The sequence below is a fragment of the Dufourea novaeangliae genome, unplaced genomic scaffold (genome assembly GCF_001272555.1).
Source record: "Dufourea novaeangliae isolate 0120121106 unplaced genomic scaffold, ASM127255v1 scaffold335, whole genome shotgun sequence".
NCBI lineage: Eukaryota > Metazoa > Arthropoda > Insecta > Hymenoptera > Halictidae > Dufourea > Dufourea novaeangliae.
The window spans coordinates 394,157-420,028 of NW_015374211.1; the positions used below are offsets into that span (position 1 = coordinate 394,157).

At 45.9% G+C, this 25,872-nt stretch overlaps 1 protein-coding gene across 1 annotated transcript in view; it reads left to right on the plus strand.

The window, feature by feature from the left end:
- The window catches only part of LOC107192329 (hepatocyte nuclear factor 6), a 68,243-nt gene that overhangs the window by 2,796 nt on the left and 39,575 nt on the right, over positions 1-25,872 (plus strand). The window contains exon 3 of the mRNA XM_015581547.1: positions 12,378-12,485. Within this exon, the coding sequence (XP_015437033.1) occupies positions 12,378-12,485 (108 nt within the window). The remainder of the gene's footprint in view (positions 1-12,377; positions 12,486-25,872) is intronic.

Consider the following 25,872-nt stretch of genomic DNA (forward strand, 5'->3'; position numbering starts at 1 on the left):
ACCAGTCGATTAGGAATCCAAATATGATCCAAGTAGAACGACCTTTTCACTGGAGGGTGTAATAGTGGATAATCATATTTGTCAGTTTCATCGTGTTGTTATCTCCAGAGAGAGAGAGAGAGAGAGAGAGAGAGAGACACATAGACCGTTTTTCTCCGTTGTCTTTCTAGATGCAACTTTGGAAAGTTTCCTAATCCCTGTTAATCCTGATCAATGAGTACTCGAAACTCGCGCGGTTGTATCAGGTGGGGTCCATTTTTCTAATTCGCCCGTTTGCTTAATCTTAAGGAAATGGTTTATAATCGACAAGCTTGGTAAGTTGCTTCCTGTGTTCTTACGGGTACCGGGTTTTTGCTTTTAAATTCAGCCCCCGGTGGAGAACATTCTGCAGATCCTACCCCGTTGCTCGTGAGAGGTGTACACAACGTTTCGGATATTAAACGATCCTCCGGGTGTCCGCAGCAGGGGAGTTTAGATCATCCGCGAGTCGGGTTTGACAGCAATCATTCGCGAACTAGGGCAGCCTATTACCACCGACCAGTATTCTCCAGAGGAGTGTACCCTTAACCATTTGCGATCGACACCTTTTTTCTGGTGGCATTGCCAACGAAAAGATCATTCTGTTGTATTGGTGATACCGATCGTGCAAGGTGTTAATCTTCTTCAGCTAAATTCTTTGGACCCTACACGTTCAATTCAGGCCACCTTCGATTCCACGTTACCATTTTATTCACTATAGTAATACACAGTGTCACATTACTATACTGGTAGTTTGAGCGCAAAGGGTTAAACGTTGCGGGTCGATGATGGAATAGGTTAACCGAACCATCATCACCTTCCCGGGAGCTACAGCCCAGTGACTTCCATTTCGACGTGTCCTCGTCTCGAATTCTAACCCGCGGTAAGAAGGTCAAGACAGATCTCCCATGCAAAATGGCGCGCTGGACAGGTGAGAGGGGGTTGGGTTTCGAAATAAGAAAAGCAAACCCCTTATTCGGGGAGGACAAACATTTCTCTCAGAGTCTTTTCCTTGAACCCGCAGCCGGGGTTTGTGTCGTTCCCTTTTGTACACGCCGGAAAAGGTGTAAAGATAATGTCGAGGAGGGCCTGTAACTATTCTGTAGCCTAGGTCTCTCTTTCTGTCTCTTTCTCTGTTCCTCCTACCGTGGCGGGTTTGCGCGAGGGTAACCCGCGGAAAGGGGTGAAACGCGAAGAAGAAAAGACGGCAGCGACGGGAAGGGTCGTCCAGGGACGGACAATGCTGGGAAAAGAAGAAGGGTTCGATCCAGTGCCCTTCAGATTAGACCCCACTCCCTTCGGCTATTGTTTCTCACCTTTCTTTCTCGCTCGATCTCGAAAGAGTCGTCTCATTAAAACACGTTCTAGAAGCACAGGTGTGTTCCCCCTCCATCTGGGGAACGTTTAACTTAATATGGAGCGTTATTTGAAACGATGACTCCGTAGAAACGGTTTTAGCTGGTTGTTTCTCTGATCTAGTAAAGGGATCTTCTACACAGATGAGATCCGTCTGCCCAGACGATAAATTTCGATCGCTATTGGACCAACACTGACTTTCCCCTGGTTTATAACTGTAGATCAAAAGTTTCGCGAGTCGCTTATTGTGTGTTGCCTTGTGTATTATTATTATTATTATTCCCACTTGTAGGAGGAAATAAAAAATGTTGTAAACACCCGAATTTGTCGATCGATGACCATCGTGTTGATATGGTGTGTGTAATTAAGGACATTACCAAATTCTCCAAGACGGTCCCGTGGAGTCTCACGAAAACCAAGATGGCCGGGGGGCGGTCGTGAGTTACGGTGTCGACAAAGAAGAAATTGAAATTTTGTCGAACCGTCGTCCCGATGGAGCGCGATACCACCACTACGTGTATGGAGGTTTTAAGAATGCGCTCTCAGTCGTCGTAGCATACACTCACACACACACACGGTCCGTGACTCGTAAATGATTCAGAGGGCAGGATCGATGGGAAAGCGGTGCTAATTCCACTCGGCTGTAACTTGTGGCTCGTATACTGTTCGACGATGATAATGGACACGCGCGGGTGTATATGTAGTAACAGTCGGCATCGATCGGGCACCCCGACGTGCACACGCTGACCGAAGGAAACACGCTGCTCGCGTGTTGCATTTTTTACGAAAGGGAAAAACAGTGGAGAAAATCCTGTTCGCAAAACGTAAGGGAGGGGGTCAGGGATTCGGATTAATGATGCAGTTTCAATCTTCCTGGCGTACTCTGGGGTGGGGGGGTCGAACTTTGATCGGACATCGATTAACACGTTTTAACCCGTGATCAGTGGAAACTTTCCCTTGATCGCGATCTCAGTGTTTTTTTTGCTTTCGTGGCGTGTCTGGAACAACGCATATTATTCCATGAATACAGCGAACGTCGATCGATGCCCATGGTATTGGTCCCTTTTTAAGTGGGGAAGCGAATCAAAATGGAAAATTAACTTATATATAGCAAACGAACTAACAGAGCTAGGGTGAATTGTCCCAGTTACTACTAGTGTCCCTAATACTGAACCATTTTGATTATTTCATTTAATAAAACCGTAAGGTATGAAGAAATGTGTATGAAACATTTTCTTAGTATATGGGAACTGTGAGTTACAAATAAAAATAAAGAAGTATATGTCCTTGTGTGACACCTGGTAGTTAAAAATTAATGTTGAAAAATGAAAGTGCAATTTCAGCGTCGAAACCGCGAGTAGGAAGTGATGGCGAAATCATACTAACGAAAGAGCCGTAATTTTATTATTCGATCTGTATCTATTGTACAATATGAATTGTTAAAGTACTATGAGAATTACTTTAATTTTTTAGGTGAGGTGTTACAGGGACACTGGTATTGCTCGCAGATTGTAATTGATTATTGATTAATTCTTCGTATTTAATATATAATACTATTTCTTTTAATGAAAGAGGATCTGTTAAATAATATTCTGCTCGAAACTGAGAGACGATGTTTAGGTTAAACACAACACGTAAAATGATTGTAATGAAGTTATTTTACGATCTTAAGGTGGCAGTAATCGGGACATCTACCCTAACTCTTGCACGGTTCATCCTAGAATCACCTTAACGAATTTCATCCCTTAATGACGACCCCCCTCCCCTCTGGTCCGTTTCTAACTGTCATTCGCGCTTAATCGTGTCCACCGGTCTGTTATCGATCGTTAAAATGGGTCAGGTACACATTAGTTACAGTGTGCCAGCCGGTCTCTAGTGTCCACTCGTTTAATTCCGACCACGAATTCTACCCTAATTGGTCTTTCGAGGTTTCCTTGCTGTACACACTTCGATCCTGAATATTTCTGTTTTTCTTCGACACTCCATGGATTTTCCGCTCTCGGCAAGTTCTTGTTTAACAATTTTAGGTGTTTCATTTGTTTAGAAAACAGGCACTGGTGTGTTTAATTATATTTTAACCTATGACGAGTATACTCGACGAAAGCAGAGGAAATGCATTTGCTGCAAAAGTAACACAAATTCTAATTAAATGACAAATCCACTCTTGCAACTTGAGCACCATTTATGGTCAAACAAAAACTCACTGCCATATCAAATAGCCCTCGTACATATATACTTCTATATATTTCTTTCTTTAAACGTGATCTATTTTTCATCGTACGTTTTCTTTTGTCCTAAAATATTCTAAAATGTGTTAGAATTACCAATATGTTTTTTGTTTTACTCAAATTTTACTTTAAATAACAAATGCAATTTGTTTCAACTATAAATATATTATCCTTATATAATTTTTATTTATTTTTTTCTACTTCCTGAGTGTACTCGTCAGTAAACAAAAAATGCCATCACTTCGTGACAAGTATGCTCGACATAAACATTGGAACGTTTAATTTGGGGACTTTAATTTCGATTCGAGGTTTTTAATCCCCCCTCCTCGGCCAAGCGCCACATGCGGTGGCCCGTACACTTCGCGTCCAGTTTGCGCGCGTCAAACAGATTACACAGATGCGAGTGACAGCTGCGAAAGGTGTCTCGTCTGCAGCCCCCGAAACGCGAAAGAATAGGTAGAGGGAGAGAGAGAGAGAGATAGACAGGAGGGGAGGCAGGACACAAGAAAAAGTCGTGTAAACGGTGGGGGGACACGGTGTCTCGGATGACGTCGCCGCGTGCATCCCTTCCTCGTGGTACCCACATCATCTGTCGTGTGTCGTTACGGACGGAGGTGCTTCGTGAAAAGAGAAACAAAGAGAATCCAAGAGGTGTTTCGCTCGTTACGAGTATATTACGATAAGGTCGACTTGTCCACGAAGAGAGTCCCTGGTGGCTTCGCCCGAGACTTCCCCTTCTTCCGTTCTTCCTACCTCTCCCCTTTTCGTTAACAGTGCGCGTTGCTCGGTTGGAAAAAAATGGCCACACGTTGATCGAGTTATAAAAATGAAATGGAAAACCGTTATGTAAGTTCATCCAGCCTACTCGTCGAAGCAGCTGTGTTCGTATTAATATATTCCCCTGGAATCGAAGTCTCTTTCTTTCTTCTCTTTTTTATTTAACAACGGATAAATCGTTCGTTTATATGGTCGTGTTATATGGAAAGTTGGACGGCTGTCGCAAGGTCCTTCGTTCGGTTGTATATAAAATATGTAACGAAAAAAGATGGGGACACCGTGTGCTTCTCAAGGCTCTATAACGCGGGGTGGAGACACACATTCGTCTTGCGTTGCTCGGATCGTACGTAGGAGTCGCCATGAAACGCGGCGATCTCCACTTTAATATTTCACGCGGCTCGTCGAGGTATCTTCTATCTGGGAGATCGAAAAAAAAACTCGACCAGTCGCGGATTATTAATATGTATATTACGAAATAGCTTTTTTCCATCGTAGAACGTCAATTATTCCCGATTTTGTCTATATTGTATTCAGAGACTCAGGTGTCCTTTCCTAAAAGGAAACTAACTTTAGAATTTCGACTGCATGAATTACCATATCGACTTCCATATCATTTGTTCGTGAGTGGCGCTAATGTCTGCATTGACATGTCGCCGGTATATTTGTCGTTACGTTTTTCCATCTATTAACCTCGAAGGGGTGAAACTCGTGTGTCGTTGGAGTTAAGAACACAACAAAATTATTGAATCTCGTAGGTATTGAAGTATCGAAGAGCACAATGTTATATTGAATTAATCAAATTGAATATCTCGAAGCAGAATTTCGATGGTGTGTAAATATTTGTCGACGTTTAAGCTGTTTGAGACTAACGAGAACGTTTCAGTTTCTTTCTTGGGGGGGCATCGATCGAAATATCTGTGGCACGTTTAACAGGTTAAAGATCCTGTGTTCCAGGGGATCCATATCGGTTCCGTGATCGTTGTTCCCACCCCCAATCAGCTGAAGTTTTCCCTTTGAGGTGTTGTGTGTGGAAAAGTTTTCCTTCGAGCCCGTGTGTGTCGTTCCTCGAGGCGCGCGCGTGTTTCCTCGGATCCTCTTGCCGCGGGCGGTACGATAAAGAGCAATCGATATGCGGGCTTTTATGCTGAGATAGAACGACCAGCAGAGGACGTGTACACCGTGGTGACCGCCGTGGTTTCCGGGCCGTAGTCACAGGACAATTATTTTCAACGTTGTTGGGCTCCCCTGTGTTCGAGGCGGCATTCCGTATTTTTTTTTTATTCTTGTTCCAAGTATAGAACGTCCCCTCTGCGCATAACGACCACGCCACCGTCCCCGTTATTAATAACAATCGAAGACGTCGAAATCCCTTACCTGTCCCCGGCTTTCAGACCGATGGAAAACTCTAGCTAACAACAATGCCATCGATGATATTCCCTCGACACGTCTATGATTCATCATCGGACGTTCAATTATCGTGAGTCGGAGGAAAATATCGTGTTAATTCTTTGAACATTTTCGATAATAATTGAATTATGAAACCCACATAACTTTAGCAATTTTCAGCGCTATATCGTGTAATCTCGATTACGTCTACCTTAGATACAGTGGAGATTCCATTCGAGGGGATCTAACCTTCCCGAATAATTACTAATTAGTTCGTTGATTCCAAGGCTGTCGTTATTATATTGCTGACACACACACACACACATATATATTCTCTTGCATACTACGTACACACATACAAAGACGAACCTAAAAAACTGACTCTTCTGGTATACTGACCCCACAACGATTCAACCACTGATGGTTATTTCGTCATGTGTAGATACTCCGAGGTAGATCAAACAGGAGTGGTCTCTTCCAGATGACAGTTGTGTTGTTGTTGTCCATCGAGTTAACCGTTTCTGGACGAGACGTGCTTCTGCTGTCCCAAAACTCGTCCTTGTTGAAAGAAACCTGATTTTTTCCTGGACAAGCGCCTGAACAACGGACGTGAGAACGGTTTTGTTGCGTTCGGAGAGAGGGTGTTGGTTTCCATGCGGTTGTCACAGCACGCGCCGAAACGCGACACCGCCACAGCGCGCGCGCGAGAGAGAGGCGGAGGAGGCCTTACATGCGCGTCGCGTGTAGTATGGCGAAATGGTGCGTGTACACCACCCGGTGACGCACTGCCGGCGAATTCCGCGCGTCTTGTATTGCCAATCGGTGGTGACCGTTTCCACGGGACATCCTGCAGGCTTCGTTGGTTCCGTTTCGAGCCGCTTCTCACCCCTCCGACCCTTCTCCGGATATTAGCTCCGGTCCCCTTCCTCAACGTTCGCAGAATGGGCCGAATGACTTGCGCAAAAAATTGGGGAATTTACCACGTTCTTGTACTAACAGCGAAACTGAAACTGATTTTAGAGGAGGTCTCGTTCGCGTTTATCAAAATTCAGTCAAGAAACATGTATAATTTCTTTAATTTTTTGAATTTCTTCGGATCGTCATACCTTGACCTTAGATTCTTTACCCGTGAATCCACATTCTTCAGTCGATAATTTAACTGTTTGTGATCGATTTACGTGGTTTGCTACGGTGGGGCATATTTAAAGATGAGGAAGTGGAGTGAAATATATCTACCCACAGGCTCGATTTACGGTTTAAAACGGGGCTGCTCGCGTACCTCGGAATCGAGATGGATCCAACTGGCACCGTTACGATCCTTAATCGATTCGTCCCCCTTGGGAAAATCAATTTTTTCTGGCGGGAGCACGCGCCGTTTTAGGGGGAAGTTTGTTTTCGGCTGCAACGCCGCCGTAGAGAAAAGAATACTATTCGGTAAATAGTCTCCCGACAGGCGGCAGAGGGGGGAAGCGGGATCAAGGTGCAGATGTCACGTGAACGACCACACCTTTACCCGTGGAACAGCTGTTACGCCATCGGTCGGATCTCGGAAAATCGTACGGGCCCTAACCTTTCACGATTCCCTGCGAATCACAAAAGTGTCGAAGAATTCGTCTTTCCGTGGTCTTCTGCAACCCCGTCTCGGGGTTCCTCGAAATTCTCTGTGTTCCGAGCAGTTTCGCGAAAATTGTTCCTCTCACGATCCACCCCAAGATCTATCCGTATGATTTTTCAATTCAACGGAGTAAGTAGGTGGGAGAAGGAAGATGGGAACGGTTGAAAATTCGAGTTTCTTCGTTTTCGGCATAGAACGACCAGCCGAAGAATCACGAATAAAGTTTCCGTTTTCTCGAAAGAACATTTTTCCGGTACGATTGCTTGCACTAGTATGATTCGTTCGAGGTGACAGTATACATAAGATCACGAAGAATGGTCACAATCATCGTAACTGCGAATATTTCTGTGAGTTGTTATTGGAATATTTCTGTGTATTCCGGACATTCGGGATTATTTCCACGAACTGATCGAGGTGAATAATCGTTCACCGGAATGATCGTAATTTTTGTTAGTCCCCTCGCGCAACCGATGATCGAAGAAGAATTATCGATTGTTCGCTCGACGGCGTGGCATTGTCACGGCCGCGCTAAAAGACCGACGACGAACTCGTTCGGCTCGAATTAAACTTCAGTGCAGGTCGTTGATAAACGAAAGGTGACACTGGTATGTTTTACGATAAGCCCTGTGCGTTTGCCTCTCCTCGAACGACGGTACGCGCGTAGCCACGATATAAACGTTAACGAGAAACGCATAAGCGGACCGATGGAAAGGAATCCCTCGACGAACGCGTGCGGGTTTCTTCTTCATTTGTTTCTTCTCGTTTGTTACATCGTCGTGCACACATAGAAACGTATCATTCCGTCAGAAATGCAAAAAAAAAAAAACAAAAGAAAAGCAAATATACAACGTTCAGGTGTTCGAAAAATATTTAGAAGCTACAACTTAAGGCCCTATCCCCTTTAGTGGCCTGAAAAAAAGGGTGATATTTAATTTTTATTCAACTTTCTTTACTACTCTAGTTCTTAACTTTCGAAAGACGTACTACTACGTCATTCGACATCAAAGTGTTAATAAAAGAAAGAAAAAAAAATTACGCAAAGTACTACCATCGTATGCACAGAAACGTTTCCGCTGTCGATTGCCTCCCCGTTACTCATGCTTCCATAGTCGAACAGCTGTGAAATTTTACATCTTCACCCCCTAGTTCTCCAAAATCACGTTACCGGATAAACGAACTTCTCACACACCCGCGGTTATGATCGAAGGTGTCCACTGTTCGACAAAAATAGGCTAATACAAACCTTTTGAAAACAAACTATTGTCGCAACACAGCGTAATAACCACCCCCTCTCTCCACTACAGTCGAAGCAGAGAAACTAGAAAGGAAAAGTAACCGAAGACCACCGCGCGCCTTTTTCCGCGGTGGAAGTTCCAACTATGTCCGAAGTATTCTACGAGGGAGATGGGGGGGGGGAGTGTGGGGGGAAAAAAAGAAGGACAAATATTTCCGGAAAGTTTCGTGATGAGTTCTCCCTGAAACTGCTTTCCACGGGAGCGTGACTCATCCTCCACGTCATGCATGCGGTATACGTCTATGCACACCGCTACGGAAACACGTATTACTACTACACGGCATACAAAGTCTCTCTGTCTCTCTTCTTCTCTCTGTCTCACTCGGTTTCACCTTGTTCGCCTCGCGCGTTCTATCTCGCTTTCTACCCTCTTTTCCGGCGCTGTTAGACGTAGGTGAACAGGGTTCTCCTCAGTGGGAACCGGCTTACTGTTACGAGGGCATACACATCAGTCGCTCCGTTTACTGGTTACGTACGTGACTCGCGTGTGTACAGGCTGGTACCGTCTGCGCGGGGGAGGGGAGTAGGGGAAAAAATGGAAAGAAAGAGAGAAAAACAGGAACCTCGAACCCTCAATCCTTCTGAGGCCGCTGGGCTGTTCGCTTGTTTTTCCCCCGTGTTTTTTTTCCGTTAACGCGCGCGCTTGATTATACGAACATTTCATGATGGGCTTATTAGAACTTTGAACTCGACTGGAGAGACTTTCGTGTTCAACCCCCTTCCCCCTTCGGAGGTAACGTTTCTTCCCTTCTTCTTTTTCACCCTGATACGTTTTTCGTTCCATTTAATGTACCATATATGTACACACACACGCCCTCGCAGTTGGATAATTTGTGAACACCGAACAGAGGATTACGCGTGTTGTCTTTTTCGGTCGTTTGTAGAGTGTTATATAGATTTTTCTTGGGGATGTTATTATGACACCCTTCAACGTCTCGTTCTCCTTGCCCCTTTTCTTATAAACATGTGGTGATACGAATAATTTAATACACGAAGTATTCCACGGGGGTTCTTTTATGAATTGCTAGGTAATTCTGGTGACACTTTCGAACCTCGACATTATTCACCCGTTCTCGGATACTTTATGGATTTTCCGATCGATCTTCGGTTTGATAAATCGAACAAGAGAGCGTGTTCTCTCCGTTTGATGTCTGGAGGGGTTTTGTGCAGAATATTTACAGACATTCTTAGCGAGAAATATGAACGGGCCATCTCGAACGTAGATCCCACCTCCCCCCTTTAAGCGTTCTCTCTCTCCTTAGGTGTGAGTGGAGGTTCCTTCGACCTTCCCTTACCCCCTCCGGGTTGGTGGCTGGAGCTCGGAATAATTTACAACTTTACCATAATCGTTTTAAACCGAATATCCGAACGATTATTCAAAAACCGGCCCCTGAAATTATTCGGGACGTTCATTCGTGACGCAGAGGGGGATGACAGGGTACCTTTCAATTCACTCGATATCGAGGGAAGGAGGGGGGGGGGGAGCGCGAGACATAATTTACAATCTGCTCGTCCGATAGAATGGAGATTTAAAAACTTCTCTGGCCGATTGTTCCGAGATAGGAAGAGCGACAAAATAGATCCGTTCGAACGATCAATCTTAAATCCTTCCGATTAAGATTTCCTCGACGACAACATAACGTGTAAAACAAATACATGATTCCTACGTTTTCAGTTACAAACACCCAAGAAAAAGACAAGAAATGAGACCGAACAGAATTTCCAGTGGTTTATAATATTGCCTTTGGGATGACCTTCGAGAGATAACATTTCTTCCGATACATTTACCGTTCCATCGCCCCCCCCCACAAAAAAACATTCTATTTGCGGTTAAAAAACTCTGGTCTTCGAGATGCGTCTATGCATTCCCCTACTCCTTTCGTTCTCAACCCCTCGGAATAAGGGTTTAACGTACGGTGTCAGTCGACCCGTCATCGCTCGAAGACTATCGTCAACCGGAAATCTACACGGAAGATCGCAGAGAAGCGGACCGTTACCGAGGACCGACCATTCCACCCCCCCTCGGTGGTGGTTTTGAGGCATCGTGAACCAGGGGAAATCGATATCGTCTCCTCGGGGGTTCGTGTTGTTGCAAAACAACTCGGAAACCACGGTTCTTTTTGGAAACTGCTGTCCAGAGTTCTCGACCAGCCAAACGGATAGACAAAAGACACGCACCATCGACTTCGTTCGCGAGAAAATTCCTCGGGGGGGACAACAACTCGGGTTTCGCGGCCGGAAATGGTTTCGTTCCGCGTTTCTTTCATTCCCCCTTTCCGAATCCCTTTTACTTCCATCCCCTCCTACACAACCAGTATATGTATTTTTTTCTTCTTTTCTGTTGTTTCTTTAATCTCCACTGTCCTGTATGGTTACGTTTGCTTCCCTGTTTGGTTACACCTTTTCTTTAGCGTATGTAGTATTTTGTTGACCGTTTTCCAGCGGACAGCGACTTCGGCTGACGTGAGAGATTCGTTTTGAATTTCCCGGACGCGGCGTCGATCGAGCGTATCGTTTGCGATGTGTTGCTCGTGTACCGAAAACGACTGCGAATGAAACGTTTGTTTTTCTTTTCTCTCTTTTAACTTATCACGATAGATATCCCGTGGACCACGTGGAACTTGGTTCCGTACGTTTCGTTTCAAGATAGATTCAGTCGAATGTTTCTGATTTAGAGATTTTTACGGTTCATTTTTTCGCTGGAGTCGAGAGAATAAAAAGGGCGGTCTTTTTAAAAAATGATAGACGCACATTCGCAGGCCCGAAGACGCTGTCTGTCCCACGGTCGGTTTATAGTTTCTATCGTATAAGTTATGAATTTACCTTTTAAGTGGACACGTGTGACATACCCCTGCTTTGTGTTTTATGATTTCTTTCACGGCACGTTTCTCCTCTTTTCGCCGGTTTTGTTCAGTTTGTTCGTAACCGCGAACGAAGAAACGGAGAACGAAGTCGTCACGTAAACAAAAAAGAAAAAAAAAGAAAAAAAAAACGCGCGCGCCTCGGTTCGACTCCAAATGACGGAGTAGGGGAGAACAGAGAGAAATAAAACGGCCACGTTTGCCTCTCGATGATTTTCACGGTAGGCCATCTCCTTTCCCCCGGACTACTTCGGAACAAATTATAGGATCCTAGGGATTAATTTCGCGTTGTCCCGTTATGTTCAGATTGCCGTTTTACTTCGATTTGCTTGGTGGTTACTCGGAAGGGGGACTTTCGGTGCTTCCACACACGAGTAGATCCTCGTTTTGCATTCTAACCGCTTTTGAGATAATCGACACTGTTCTAGAAGTGCAAAAAAAAAAAAGATATTTCAGTATACTATATTTTGTGAATTCGAAATTCTTCGAAATATGTTCGGTGTGTATTTTGAAACCTTTAAAAGTTGAAAATTTGAATATTTTCGCGAAAAGCTTGGATAGTTCGAGATTGTTTACGAGCAGATCACGTGAATCGTGTTTAGAATTACACAGTACAAGTTGATCGTTTAGACGCGAAAAGCAATCGAAAGGAGCGATAACCAACAAAAAAAAAATGGGAAAGGAGAGAGGAGGCCGTGTCGAGAAATCCAGAGGACGGGCCGGATAGACGCGAAAGAAATTATAAGCGAGGGTATTCCGCGGAATTAACACACGGATCGCCGTCATTTGAAAACTGATTTGAAGTTTAAACGCAAGGTGTGTGTCTATCGGTTTGGTTTTAGCCCTGAGCAACTGCTCTGAGAGCGGAGGCGAGCCGGATGCCATGCTGGATATCCACCACCCAGGAACCGGTCTCGAGACTCATCACCAACCGTTTCACAACTCATATGGTAATATCAAAATTACATCACTTTTTAATATCTTAATTAAATTCACCGTTCTTATACCTCCGTGCCGTGTAGACGATGAACCAAATGAGAATTGTATGTTAACGCAATCATTTGCTGTGTTTCCCCTGCCAAAAAAAAAAAGAAATATTGAAAACAGAATCAGGTCGCCTATTACTGTCAAACACGCTTACTAATCGGTACCCCATTTTATAATATCCAGTTGTCTGTCTCTCTAGAGAAGATAGAAGCGCAACCCTCTTACTTAGCGATACACCCTTAGAAACGCGCGAGAATTCCCCTAGTGACTTTTAACGACCGCTAGAATTATAATGCAATTAAAAACAATCGATTAGCCCCCTCCCCCATCTTTCGTTAGATGTTACATCGGTTACACCCTCTGTAGCTGCCCTTAATGAGGCCCTCCCTCCATCCGCCAAAAAACAAAGCGGAACAAGCGATTGCGCCCTTAATACGGCCATTCTGAACCCTTCCAGACGATCGTTCAACCGTTACGGAAGTAAATTCTTGTAAATGTTTGATCGAGCATTTCCTCGAGGGTAGACGCCCCCTATCCCCATCCCTTTCCGCTGAAACTGCGTGCGAGTTAAGGATAGGGTGTGCATTTTTCGGGGGAACCAAGGCATGTATAGTTCTCACACGATTCTCGTTAATTCTTTATGTGTACCTACGTGGATATACTTCGGGTTTGCTTTCTATTCTTTCGCCGGTTGATACATCTCACTTTTGTCAGCAAGGATACGTAGTTTCACCGAAGCAGATCTCCGCGTGTTTGGTTGAGAAATTCAAGTATTCCCTCCAAAGCAAAATTATTCGCGGTTTTCAAAGTCTGTGCTCGGAATTTTCGTAGGTTCCTGCCAGAAAAATTTTAATTCGAGACTTCACCGGTTTTGGATTCAGGGCTACGGCTAGAACGTACCTACGATCCCCGTAGTCTACCTGGCACAATTGAATTAATTAATAGCACCCCCCCCCACCCCCCGTTTTATATCTACTTACCCGTCACATATGGGAGAATGCTCTGAATTAATGCGAAGCCGTATCGGGGACCAGGAGAGCGCGGTGTTTTCCAATCGTGGAATTCCATTATTCACCGTAAAGATCCAACAAATAATCCTCTCCTCCCTACCCATCGACGTAAGGCCAGAGCCTCTTATAAATTCGCACCCCCCCCCCCGACTTCCAGCCGCGAACTTCCGAAATTCGAATAACTCTTGACGAACGATTTCCCAAAGAGTCCCCCGAAAAAGGGGAACTTCCTGCGTCCCGTGGCTGGGGGGATCGGGAGTGTGGGACGAGGGCCCGACGAAATCACGAACTTTCATTTTTCCCTGGCCGTCTCCTAATAGAAAACGACGCAGAAGAGTCGTTGAATGGGGGGTTGGAACGCCTAGAGGATGAAGGGGGTTGGTGGGGGTGGAGGATAGGGAATAAAATCAGTCGGCCGGATACAGGGCTCAAAAATCCACCCTCCCCGGCGCAATTCGCGGAAGAAGCCCGGAAGCTCGTTCGATTCGACGTTGGACGGGGGCGGGAAAAAGGGGGGTGGTGGTTGGACGCAAGAAAAGCCACCGACCGAATGAAAGTCTAACGTGCTCTCCCTGCCGCCGCGCGTTCGGCGAAGTTTAATTAGGTGCGCCTCGACGCTGTGCACCGCGACGTTGTGCTGTGTCCCGGCTCCGTGTATACGCGAGCCGATACATCAAGGATTGCCAGGGTCTGTATCGAGGGAAATGGACGCCCATGAGAGGAGGGGGATGAGGGAGGGGCACGTATATACGCCGTCAGAAGGGGATGGTTTGGCTTAAAAGGACCTCCACCGGCTAGAGGGGGGGAGGGAGGGGGTGGTGGCCCTCTCTAGTCGGCATACATACGCACCCCCTACACGTACACCATTGGCCAAAAGTTACATGGCACGATAGACGAAACCCGTCTTGACCTATACGCTTGCAGTGGTCTGGAATAAAAATTTAACAGCTCGTATATTCAGCTGAAGGATCAACATTTTTTGAAACTTAATTTGTGAAAAAAATATTGTGCAAGTATACGGGAGCCGCAGTTTGGTCAGCGTGGATATATACCCTAAAACATCGTTACAGATCGAACTGACCGTTCGAAGAAATCGAAACTAATGAGTTTGAGGTTGTACACACCCATTTCACCCTTCCCCCCACCGATCGCAGAAACTTTTGCCCGGCAAGGTACTGGAGAGCGCGCGCCCGCTCGACTGGCTATATTCAAATGGACTCTGGTGCACACGTGTGCATCGAGGATGTACACCAGGGGGTTGGAAGGGTGGGGGGTGAAATGGTTGATGGAATGGGGACAGAAGATCGCAGAAATGGACCGTTGCCTCGAGCACGAGTCCCGTTCCCTGTGTCACGAGGAACTGAATCGAAGGTAGGGGTGGGGAAAGGGCTCGAGACTTTTGTACACGTCAGATTGAAATTTAGCGTGGGATTCGAATGAGCGACGGAAGAGTAGCGAGATTACCCCCGTTATTCGCGTCGCGTATATACATACACTCTCCTCGCTACTTCGCCGTGACTCCGACGTTTTTCGTCCGACTTTAGTCGTGAATGCTCCGCTTCGACGCCGATCGATCTCTCCACTCCCAACCCCTGTCGATCCCTGTACTCCCCCACCGACATGGTTTTGTATCTTTCCTTCTTTTTTTTTCCTTTCGTGGTCTATTCTTGTCCCTTTTTTTCTTCATCTTTGTTGTTTTTTTTTTTGGATTTGGCGCAGTTGATAGGAACTATCATCGGGCTTTCAGGGGAAGGGGGGCGTTCGTTTTCTTTATTCCACAATGTTTTTCTACGGCAGAGCTGATTTCAAGGACCGTTTATACGTGGCCGATTTAGATTTTGGGGGCGTTTTTTTTTTTTCAAAGTTTTCAGCCGGGAGTGTTCAGGGAAACGGGGAGTTGATTGGACGCCGGAGGAAAGTTGCGTTTCCGGGGGTTGGAGAGGATAAAAGGCTCGTTTTCTAGTTCGTTTTCTACCAACACAGAATTGCGTACAGGGTTGAAGCTGCTGGAGTCTTGAATTTGTTTTGTGAAAGTGAAGCTAGAAGCTCCTCCGATATCCAGGATTCTATTTCAAAGTAGAGCACCCTCACGTTGTTTGTACCAAATATTTTCTGAAATTATTTTAAACACTATTCAGTACCATAGAGTTCGACTTCCACCATTTCCCATCGGGAAGGTCGAAGATCCTCCTAGTCAGGACTCCAGAAGCAACTCTTTCGAGTAACGAGGGAGGGGGGCCGCCCACACGTATGTATATCGACGATAGCGATGCATCGTCGCTCGAACTAATTACTTCGTTACTAATGAAATTAATTGCTATCGTACACGCGTGCTCTTTGATGCGAGCTCGGTTCGAGATATCGCGTGGAGAGGAGAGGGGGGACTCTAGGCCGCGGTTCGCTGACTCTTGTCAAGCACCTGCCACCGCCAACAATATCGCACCGCCCGCCGCCGTTGTTCGTCGGGTGTTTTGATCCGCGACCGCGAAAATTCGAGTTCACCTCACCCCATCATTCCCCCGTTCAACCCCCCCCCCCCCCCTTCCCATTTGGTCTGGTACGAACACGAGAAAACTCTTCTTGTCGGTCGAATTTTTTTACAACAAAAACCACCGATTAAGCCAGCAATCATGTGTGGAGGATTGCACGATTAGGAATTGTTTTAAGGGTTAAAACGTGTTTCGATGTGGAACTATTAGATTAGAAATATGTTTTCTGGTATACAGATTGAAAATGTGGTACGGAATCCACAGACAGCGAAGAGGGAATGTTGAATGAAGAACAAGAAAAAGGTGGACGAACAAGTCTTTCGATTTTTCTGACACATCCTCTCTCCCTCAGCCTCACCCCCTCCTGTCGGTTCTCCCCGGTCATCGGATATCCAGAAAACACGAAGACGCTCTAAAGGCATTAACGACTTTTCGAGACAGCATTTTAAAACACAGACTCCTCTCGACAAGCCGCCCCACACCAGCCTCCAGGTTTCCTTATCGTTCACCCCCCACCCCTCCGTGGCCGAAACTGTCCAGGTCTTCGTACAAGAGGGAGGAACAACGGGTTCATTATCGAAAAATTGATCTGATTAGGCGTCGTTCTCCTACCCACCTCGAAACTTTTCGCTGGACATCCCTTTCGGTTCCCACGTCTCGCGAGGATAGGTCTTACGAATTAAGGGGTGCTTAAACTCTTTACTTTCACCCATCCCTCCCTCCCGTCCCGACCGCTAACAGTCCAGCAGGCGCGACCACCCTCGCCTGCCCTCTGGTTGATGGCCGAAGTTTCACTCGAGACACGGTACGTTAATTGCCGACAGCAGGTTGAAAGACTCCGATAGAAATTCCGTGCTAGGGAAACTTTCGAAAACTTGCGAAATTTCCGCTCTATTAAATGGGGTTTTGGAATTTCATTTTCGACAATTTTCCGACCCCCGATTTGTTTTCGGCGGCCTTCTTAAAGATCATTGAATATGTAGCCTTATCATCCGCTAGTGTCCATGAAACTTCAACCGGGTCTTCTTGAAAGGAATATCACGGCCTAATTTGCGCGCCGATAGGATACGCCCCTCGAGCCCATCTCAGAAAAATGGGTACCGGTCCCCCGGAATCACGACCCTCTGAAAATGTCTCTTCCGTGTCTTCGATGGTGAATGTCGCAATAATATTTCATACACTGGCGTATATGTATATGTATGTACACATCGTCGCGTAGGGTTGGTAGAGGGTGGTGGGCAGGGGGTGGAACGGCGTCGTTTAAACTCACTTAAACCCTCGAACATCGTCGAAGCAGTCCACGAGCTCGGTTTAAGATTGATTCGACGCGCTTCCAGCGCATTTATTTAGTAGGCTCCGATGGAAGTCTGGGTCACCTCACTCACTACTTTCGCGTGAAAAATCACTGATATCATCGCGAGACGTTTGCCTCTTCGCATTATACATACATCGTATACACACACAAGAGGAAAACCACTCCCCCGCTTTCTTTTTCGCTCGCAAAAGCACGCTCGGGGACGATTCTCGGTTTTTCTCTCGACGCTGAATGGCGCGAGAATGAAGCACACCATACCATGTACTCGATACTTTCTGGCTCGTATGGGAATTTCCAGTGGTGGATTTTAGGGGATGGATCGTACGTCGGACGAAGAAGATTTTAGTTGTATTTTCCAATGGATCGCATCGTTGTGAATGTGTTCTGCCGTTATACGCGTGTTTTTTATTCTTTCGTCTTAATTTTTTGAAACGACCAAAAATCATTTGTGCTTTTCCTATGTAGCATTCTTAAATGTCCTTGATCATTGTCCCGAACTCCTTGAGCTGGTAAGAAAATCGCACGACCGTCAATTTCCATTCGGTTGTTCGATTCTAATCTGTCGGGTCTAACAGCAAACGACAGAGTCGATTCACAGATCGGATTACCTGGGTCGTTCAATCGAGATCGATTCGCTGCCCCTCTCCCCGTCTACTGCGTCGCCGAACGCGTGAAATGAGGATCGTTAAATCATGCACCCGCTTGTCCGATTTTCCCTTGTCTTAATCGGTGATCCCCGGCGTCGATTTTGATTGACATCTCGTCCGATGAATTGTTCGCCCGTTTGATCCCACCGTCCTCCCTCCTTCCAATTTCTCTGCGAAACTCGAGTCGCACTGATGCTACCTTTGATTATTGAAAAATTTCGCAGCTTCAGAAATTCGGGAATTAAACCTCAACACCCTTGGGGTTGACTTCGGGAATAATTTCACTCGGACAAAGAATTTAATCGTTTGACATTAGAAACTTATGTAGGTAAACAGCGAAGTCAAATGTCGAAGGTGTTCAGACTTTGAATTATACTGACACTCGAAAATCGAAAGTTCATAAATTTGGGGAAAGAAAGCCAGAGAGAATTTAGAAAGTCTCTCGCGTCTAGTAGGATAGGAAATTCTGCGTAAGTAGGTAAGACAAAATAAGATAAAGTTCGAGGGAAGGGTGGGGCAAGGGGGTGAATGGACTAGTGAAGGGTGGCGGAGCGGAGTGCGATCTAACGGCGACGACGTAGGTTGCTTCTGCCGAGTACTTGTGTTACGGAGAGGCCACAGGGGGACGGTGATGTGGCAGATCGGAGGGGGTGGTGTGTGCGCGCCTTTGTAACGACGTGGGGCACCGTGCATGTAACGAGTTTCCAATAATGGCTCTGGGCTGCGTGTTACGCCATTGGCCGCCAGTTTCGTTGCTGCCGCAGGAGTCGAACCAAGAAACCTTTCTCTCCCACCCTTATTTCGCCCCCCCCCCAGTGCATTTTCGAGCTATTGCGATTTCGGCATTTTCTAACTGTCTCCGGTTGCTTCTCTCTCAAGGGTGTCTTTTGATCCTTAAATTGTGATAATTTTATCGATTCTCTATAGACCAGATTTCACGATCTCTATCTTCTCTCTTCCCATCACTGCTGTGAGTTTTAAATCGGGGTAGTTAGAGTTTTGCTATCAAGACTCTTGTTCTACTTGTTTCTCGCGACTCGATCGGCGACGACGCAACACTGTATCGTTACACGGAGGCTTAATTATCACTTTCTTCGTTTTCAACCCCTTTCCCTCCACTTTTTCACACCCTTTCGCCGCCCTGATTTTCGTGTCTCGAGACGGGAGAGTCTCTCGGCCAGACGCTTTGATCCTTTGATCCCTCCCATCCCCATCGTGGTCGTTTTTTCTTTCCCGCGACTTCCGACTTCTCCGACCACCCTCACCCTCCCGTTTCGGGGGGAAGAGGATGACGTTATCCCCGACAGTTTGGACGACGCAAGTCCGCCTCGAGACGGTGGGAAGTTACGGCCGCCTAAATACTTCTCTCTAACGTTCCTCGATCGATTCTCCGTGAGTCGAGAGTGCAAGGTACACAAAACGACGGTCTTCGAAGGCTATCGATGGAACTGGACCGGCGAGAGGATGAGAGACACGAGACCGACGACGTTGAGGATTTTCAGACGTTTGGTTCCCTCGTCCACTTTCGTGTCGATGCGCAACATGGCGAAGGTGTGAACGTCCGTGCTGTGGTGTATCGATGAAATTGAATTTAAAATGTCGTATACAGTGTGACTCGTGCATTTCGTCCACAGACTTCTGGCATAACAATTAGGTGTCGAAAGCTTTTATGCGATTGTTATTTATATATTTTTCTAAACAAAATATATAAGGGCGGTTTTGCAAGTCCAAGAGAACCGTGTTCCACAGACGAAGATACGTTAACCATGCACCCAAGTACATTGATTTCCGAGGAATCCACCCTTACTGTTTCTAAGGACAATCCGCCCCCCCCCCTTTACACCCAAGTGCCTCCTCTTCTATCCCCGAATAATACATCATCAGGCAACAATTACCAGTAATTTGAATCGACGATTCCATTCCCAAATCGTTCATAAACAAATAAAAGAAAAAGAGAAACGGAGTACCTACCGGTGGAACTTCTTCAGTGGTGAACATTCACCATATAGTCGGTAGAAGAATCCAAGAACAGCCACCCCCCGGAAAACGAGAAACAGATAATCGACAGGGTACTCGTCGCATAAAGGCAACAACAACAACAATAACTACCCACCATCACCACCACCAGTACATCAGGGATGAAACGAAATTCATGCATCCCAGCTAACGAGTCCTGAGTGGCGGCTCGTACGGGATTTCTTGGCCGACTTTCACGGCTATTATAAGCTCGAGTATTTTCATTATACATTTTTTTTTCCTCCTTCCACGGCCACTTCGCATTGATACGCAACCCATCCCCTTCCCCCTCGCCCCGGGTTCCCTTTTTGCTACTCCACCGATACAGCATCGCGGATCGACGTAACGATCCACTTATGGAAAATGCTGCGGCAGAGAAGAAGAAAGGCTCTTGTCGCTTCTACTCGGACATCAGACCAACCTCCCCTCGAAACCTCCCCCATCAGGTCTCTTAGGTCCTTCGTCGTTCGGTATGCGCTTCCTTCAACCCACTCCTTCCCTCCCATCCTTTTCCCACTCCATTCCCTATTCTGCTTTTTTTCGGAGAGAATCCTCTTAGTAACTCTAGTGGCCGTGGACGTCCTCAGGAATATGCTTTGGGTTCATAAAATCGCGCCTCTGTATCAGTTCCACGCTGGCGTGGTTTCAACCCCCGTTCCCCTGTCCGCCTCCACTCACTTTGTGTCTTTCACCACTTCGCTATCAATCCTATCGTAGATGAAGTTTCTTTCGGAAGGGAATTAAATGTATATTTGATACGTGAATATTGCAACGTTACACGAACGTCGTTTCGGGGGCTGGGGGTTGTTTCTGGAGGGAAAATACAAAGATGATTGAAATTATATCGAAGATAGAGGAGAATGGGTCGTTCGTACTTTCTTCGGAACGTTTGTGGTAGTGTTTTACATTCCCGTTGGATGGTATACGTTTAGAAACCAGAAGTCATTCGAGTCCTATATTTAGACTGCCGGTCGAAAGTATGGGGTGAACAGGTCTGATAATTACAGAAAGAGAAAAATATTATTGTCCAACCTTTATGGTAGATGTAATGCTGCTAAAACTGATTAGAATTGATTTGTATATGTACTAATTCCTTAACTTTAATTATTATTGCGACAAAATATAATGACTTCCTGTTCCGTCAATTATGAATTCTGATCCCATATCTTCGGTTGGTAGTGTATGTATAATCGAATCGTGCATAGAAGATTTCAGTAAAGGGTGAAATCTCGTTCTAACACGATGAAACCAATAACGGCCAACGACCCTTAAATCTCTCACACGTTCGCCCATCAGTGTCTCCAGAAAAGAATGTAGTTACATTCTGTTCTATCGAACATATAATGTCAGAATCGGACACCTTTCTACATTTTCGTTCATACAGACCCCCCCCCCTCTCTCCCACGCTACACAGCGCGTTCATCGAATAAGAGAGAGAGGGAGACAGCCGATCCTCTGGCAAAGCATGGTTAAAACCCTCCACGTTGTAACCGGAGCGCATCCGGCTGTCGATTAATTAATCAGTTAATTAAACATTTAGACGCCCGTTGGTGGTCGTCTAAAATTTAATTCGTCCACTAATTAATGCTCCCGCGGTGTTCGCCGCGGTGGGGAGGGTGGTGGGGGTGCAAGGTGAGCGGTGAAGAGGGGGGTTGGGAGGGGAGTGAGGCGAACGTGGATGCATTATTACCCGGGGGCCCCTCGGTACTCAGGTATTCATATTCGGACAATACCCGATAGAGGCGCACACGCTTATCGGTAAATTTTTCTAGCCTCCGGGGGTGAAAGTACAGGGAAGGGGAAGGGGTTGTGAAAAAACCACTACGATTCGTCGATGGAGTGGCGAGGGTGGTTGGGGGGCGGATGTGCCACCGTTAAAATAAAAAGGAGACCGCCTGGCAAAAGAAAATGAAATAGAAATTCATTAACGGGTTTGAGAGGGGGAGGTTGTGGGAGATGGGGATTCGTTTCGGGCGACAGGCACATGTGCACATAATGATCTCCGCTATGGCCTAGGTTTATGTCGGCTGCGGGGCCGAAAGGTTGCCTTTAATTAGCATAACTACTGCGTACCAACGTTAGCCGGAACGCTGGCTGGCTGGGCTGGTATGGTGGTAATATGCGGCCCGACTAGTCCTTGAGTTATTGCCTGATCAATAATCTATATGTGGCAGCAACAGTACCGTACACCGTAGGGCGAGCTGCTGTCCACGTAAACAATGTATGCATGGAGAAAGAGAAAATGAATAGGGGGATGGTGGGTGGGACGAAAACAGAACTGGGCTAACTTCCGGCCCGACAGCGGAATAAGCATTAAGAGGCATTAGAGAGGCGCTTCTGCCCGTGTGTGTATACATTATTTCGAGCGTCCGTTTTGTTCCTGCTAGGAGGGATATATAACAATGGAAAAATACTTTCGACTGGTGGACGCGGATCAGCGTCAAATTTTTTGTCTCACTGAGACACGAATATCGGGCTACCCCCCCTCCCCTCTGTACCAACCGATTTCTGTGCCCGTCGCGATGCCGAGCACCGCGGTTTTGGTCCTCTGTTTTCGTTACTGGCGATTCCATGCCTTTAGCGTAATAAGGAAATATCTGGACATCCCGTAAGTAATAATGCGAATTTTTGTTTTTATATTTGCGCGAAGTCAAACTGGAGGTTGGTATTGAAAAGTAGGTATAGAAGATGGGCGAAATATTGTGGAAAAAATGATGAAAAATACATACAGGCAGAAAATTAATAGTTTTTGATTACAGATTGGAATTCACTTTGCTATAAACATAAAAGCGAATTCGTATTACTTTATGGGAAGACCTGATAAATATAAAGTTATGAAAGATTGTCAAGGCTTCATTCAACATTGCCCTCCTTCTCCCAAGAATTGCTATTCAGGCTCGGTGATATTGCTACGATTCGGAAAATACTCCTCGAATCAATGCTCCTCAGCGATTTTGATCGTTTGAAGTCGTAATAAAAGGCCGTTGCCTCGTTCATAAATTAGTGAAAATCGATGAATCTTTGGGTATCATTTCCAAGTTCGAATTATCCGCGGTCCCAGGCTCCGATAACAAGAATCAACTTATCTTGTCGCCGCCCACTCAGTGATCGAAATCGCGATAGGTGCGACGCGTTGGATCGTGGTCTGACCCATATTGGCTCGTTCTAGTTCCACTTACCCCGCCGATTCCGATGCTCCGGGGGACAGCTGCGCGTTGTTAACGAAATACAACACATCGGTTACGCCGATACTACTCCTAACCGAGATGACCGGTCATTAGAAAATTAACAGGTGAAATATCCTGTTAACGCGCGCCTTGGCCACGCGATAATCGGAACGAGAATCGATAGCAGGGGCGAAACTTTCAAACAGCGCGCCCCTCCCCCGTATAACGTTCGTTCAACTTTTGGCGAACGAGGGGCTGGTAGCCGGGAGGAATGGTTAATTAAATGAGAAAACCACGGGGAAAAAAAAGAGAGAATTAGTTTTCGCGTCAGAGTGGTCCAGTGGGGTGTGTCTGAAATCGATTTCACCGGGAATTTCACGGAACGGGACTCGTCAAATCGGCGTTTCGACGTCACTCGAGACCGTCAACCGCCCGTCACCCCGTCCAACAAAATCCGAGCCTACGAGTTCTCCTAATTACCGTGGGGGGTAATTAGAAATAACGATGACAGTGATTACCCGGTTTCGATGGCGAGATCTTACTCCACGGTGAGAAATAAAACGGGTCACGTTTCCAATCACCTTCATCCACTTGTTTTCTACGGTTTTCCTTACTAATCTCTATAAACACTCGTAAGATACGTATATATTCAACATATTTCGGTACATATTTTTCATTAAAATATAACAATTGAATGTTCCAATGAAGCTTTTGCTTTACTTTCAACTCGATGGAATCAGGCACGTGAATCTATGAGAAGCACTCGTAGTCTATTTATGATCAGTACGAAGAGGATCGTAGGAACTATCTGTGGCCAATCGTGTACGAGCATAAAAAAGGGACGTGGAAAAAGAAAAAAAAATGTACTCGTCGTTGGGAAGAACGGTCGAAGGAAAGCGAGGGTAAAAAGAACCCTGGAAAAACTGGGTCGCGATCGAAGCCACGCGGACGGAACGCGCGAAACGACCCCGAAACGTAGCGCCCGTTAATCTGATTACCGGCTAATTACTCGTTACGCCGTTAAACTTATCATTGGATTTATGCAACAGTGCCGCGCGAGCGCGCTGTCTAAAACGCGAGGGGGCTTAAATATTTAACAACAACCGCCTGGCTGGCTGGCTGTCCCGTGGATATCGATTTTCGAGCGGTCGATTTCCGTGGCTGGTGATCGGCAGATCCGGCGGGCAGTCGAGCAAACCGGATTAAATAACAAAATCCGGACCTGATTTCGAAGTCGTCCGAAGAACTAATATGTCTGGCTCCGGATCCGACTAGCGGTAAATTTTAATCACATTTCTATTGAACTATCCGTTAAGGATTCGTTCACATTCGACCCCGTAATTTGTGCAGAAATATTTATAATATTATATCGATCGAAGATAACATTTATAACTGTATTTACATGAAAAAGTATACCAATTAATTGCTTTCTGTACTTGATCGAAGTATGTAGCCACAGACAAAGCTGAAACGTTATCGAGTTGGAAAATACTCCAAGAGTGTGGATTTGATAAAATGTATTTTCTGCGAATCTTCAGTATCTCTTAATCTCAGTGAGATATCCCATTGGTTTAAAATGCTCATTACACAAGTACCTGGAAAGTAATATCAAGATTTTTGGAAATTCAATCTCGAGGGGACGAAAAGATGTTTGAATAAATGGGGATAATTACAATAATATAATATATAAATCCACGCGAGGCGAAGCCGTGGGCACGAAAGCTAGTCGTTGATATTCAAAGCAACGACTGTTGTATCCAACCTCTTCATGCGAGTGTTTCTAGACCAGAAGTATGGTATCTATCATACGATAGAGTTAACATTCGAGAGAATTGATGATATATTCGTCCCTAGAGACAAAATCTACAATATTCTGTATTGTAAAAATAATAAATTCTGACGATCGGTATACTTCAATTATTAAGAAATACTGAACTACCGAAAATTCTGTCGCAAGTATAATACGATCGAACGAATTCGCTGTGTCCCTCAGATATCCAAATCCGCTGCTCGCGATCGAACATAAAAATCACAAATAGTTCGTCTCAGAAAGAGTCCGAGGTGAGTGGAATCGGGGACGATCCTCGGAATGTAAAAAAAAATTCGCGCGTCCCCGAGGGTCACTCACCCCGGATCGGCGCGTTATCGTCATCCTTCGATTTCTCACGTGTGCGTCGAGCCGCCAACCATCGGCTGAAGAGGGACGGTAGGGGGTTGGAAAGTGCTGCTATGGGGGGAGGAGGCTGGAGGGGTTGAGCGCAGAAGAAATGAGAGCAAAATACAGACAAAAGAAGAGCCGAAAGGAGGAACGAAGGGACGACGAGAGATAGAGAGACGTAACGATGAGGACAGAAACAAACGAAAGAAGAGAAAAAAATTCTCCGGTAGGAGAAGGAAAAGCGCGGGAGGGGGAGGGGCGGTATCGAAAATTCCTTGCATTTCGAGTAGTACCGGTGGCTACTAATTTCGTAAACGGCTAGGTGTACGGGGGTGGGGGGGCGTCGCGGTGGCCGCCTGCGCTCGAGGGGAAAAAAATTGGGGGTGGGCTCGATCGCGGTAGGAATCGAAGGGGAAGGGGAGGGATGGTATCGGGGAAAGAAAAAGGGAAACAGGGAAAAGAAAAACGAGAACGGAGATCGCGGTGAAACGAGCAGAAAGAGAAAAACCGAGAAACGAAGAAGAGAGAAGAGAGATAGATAGGGAAAG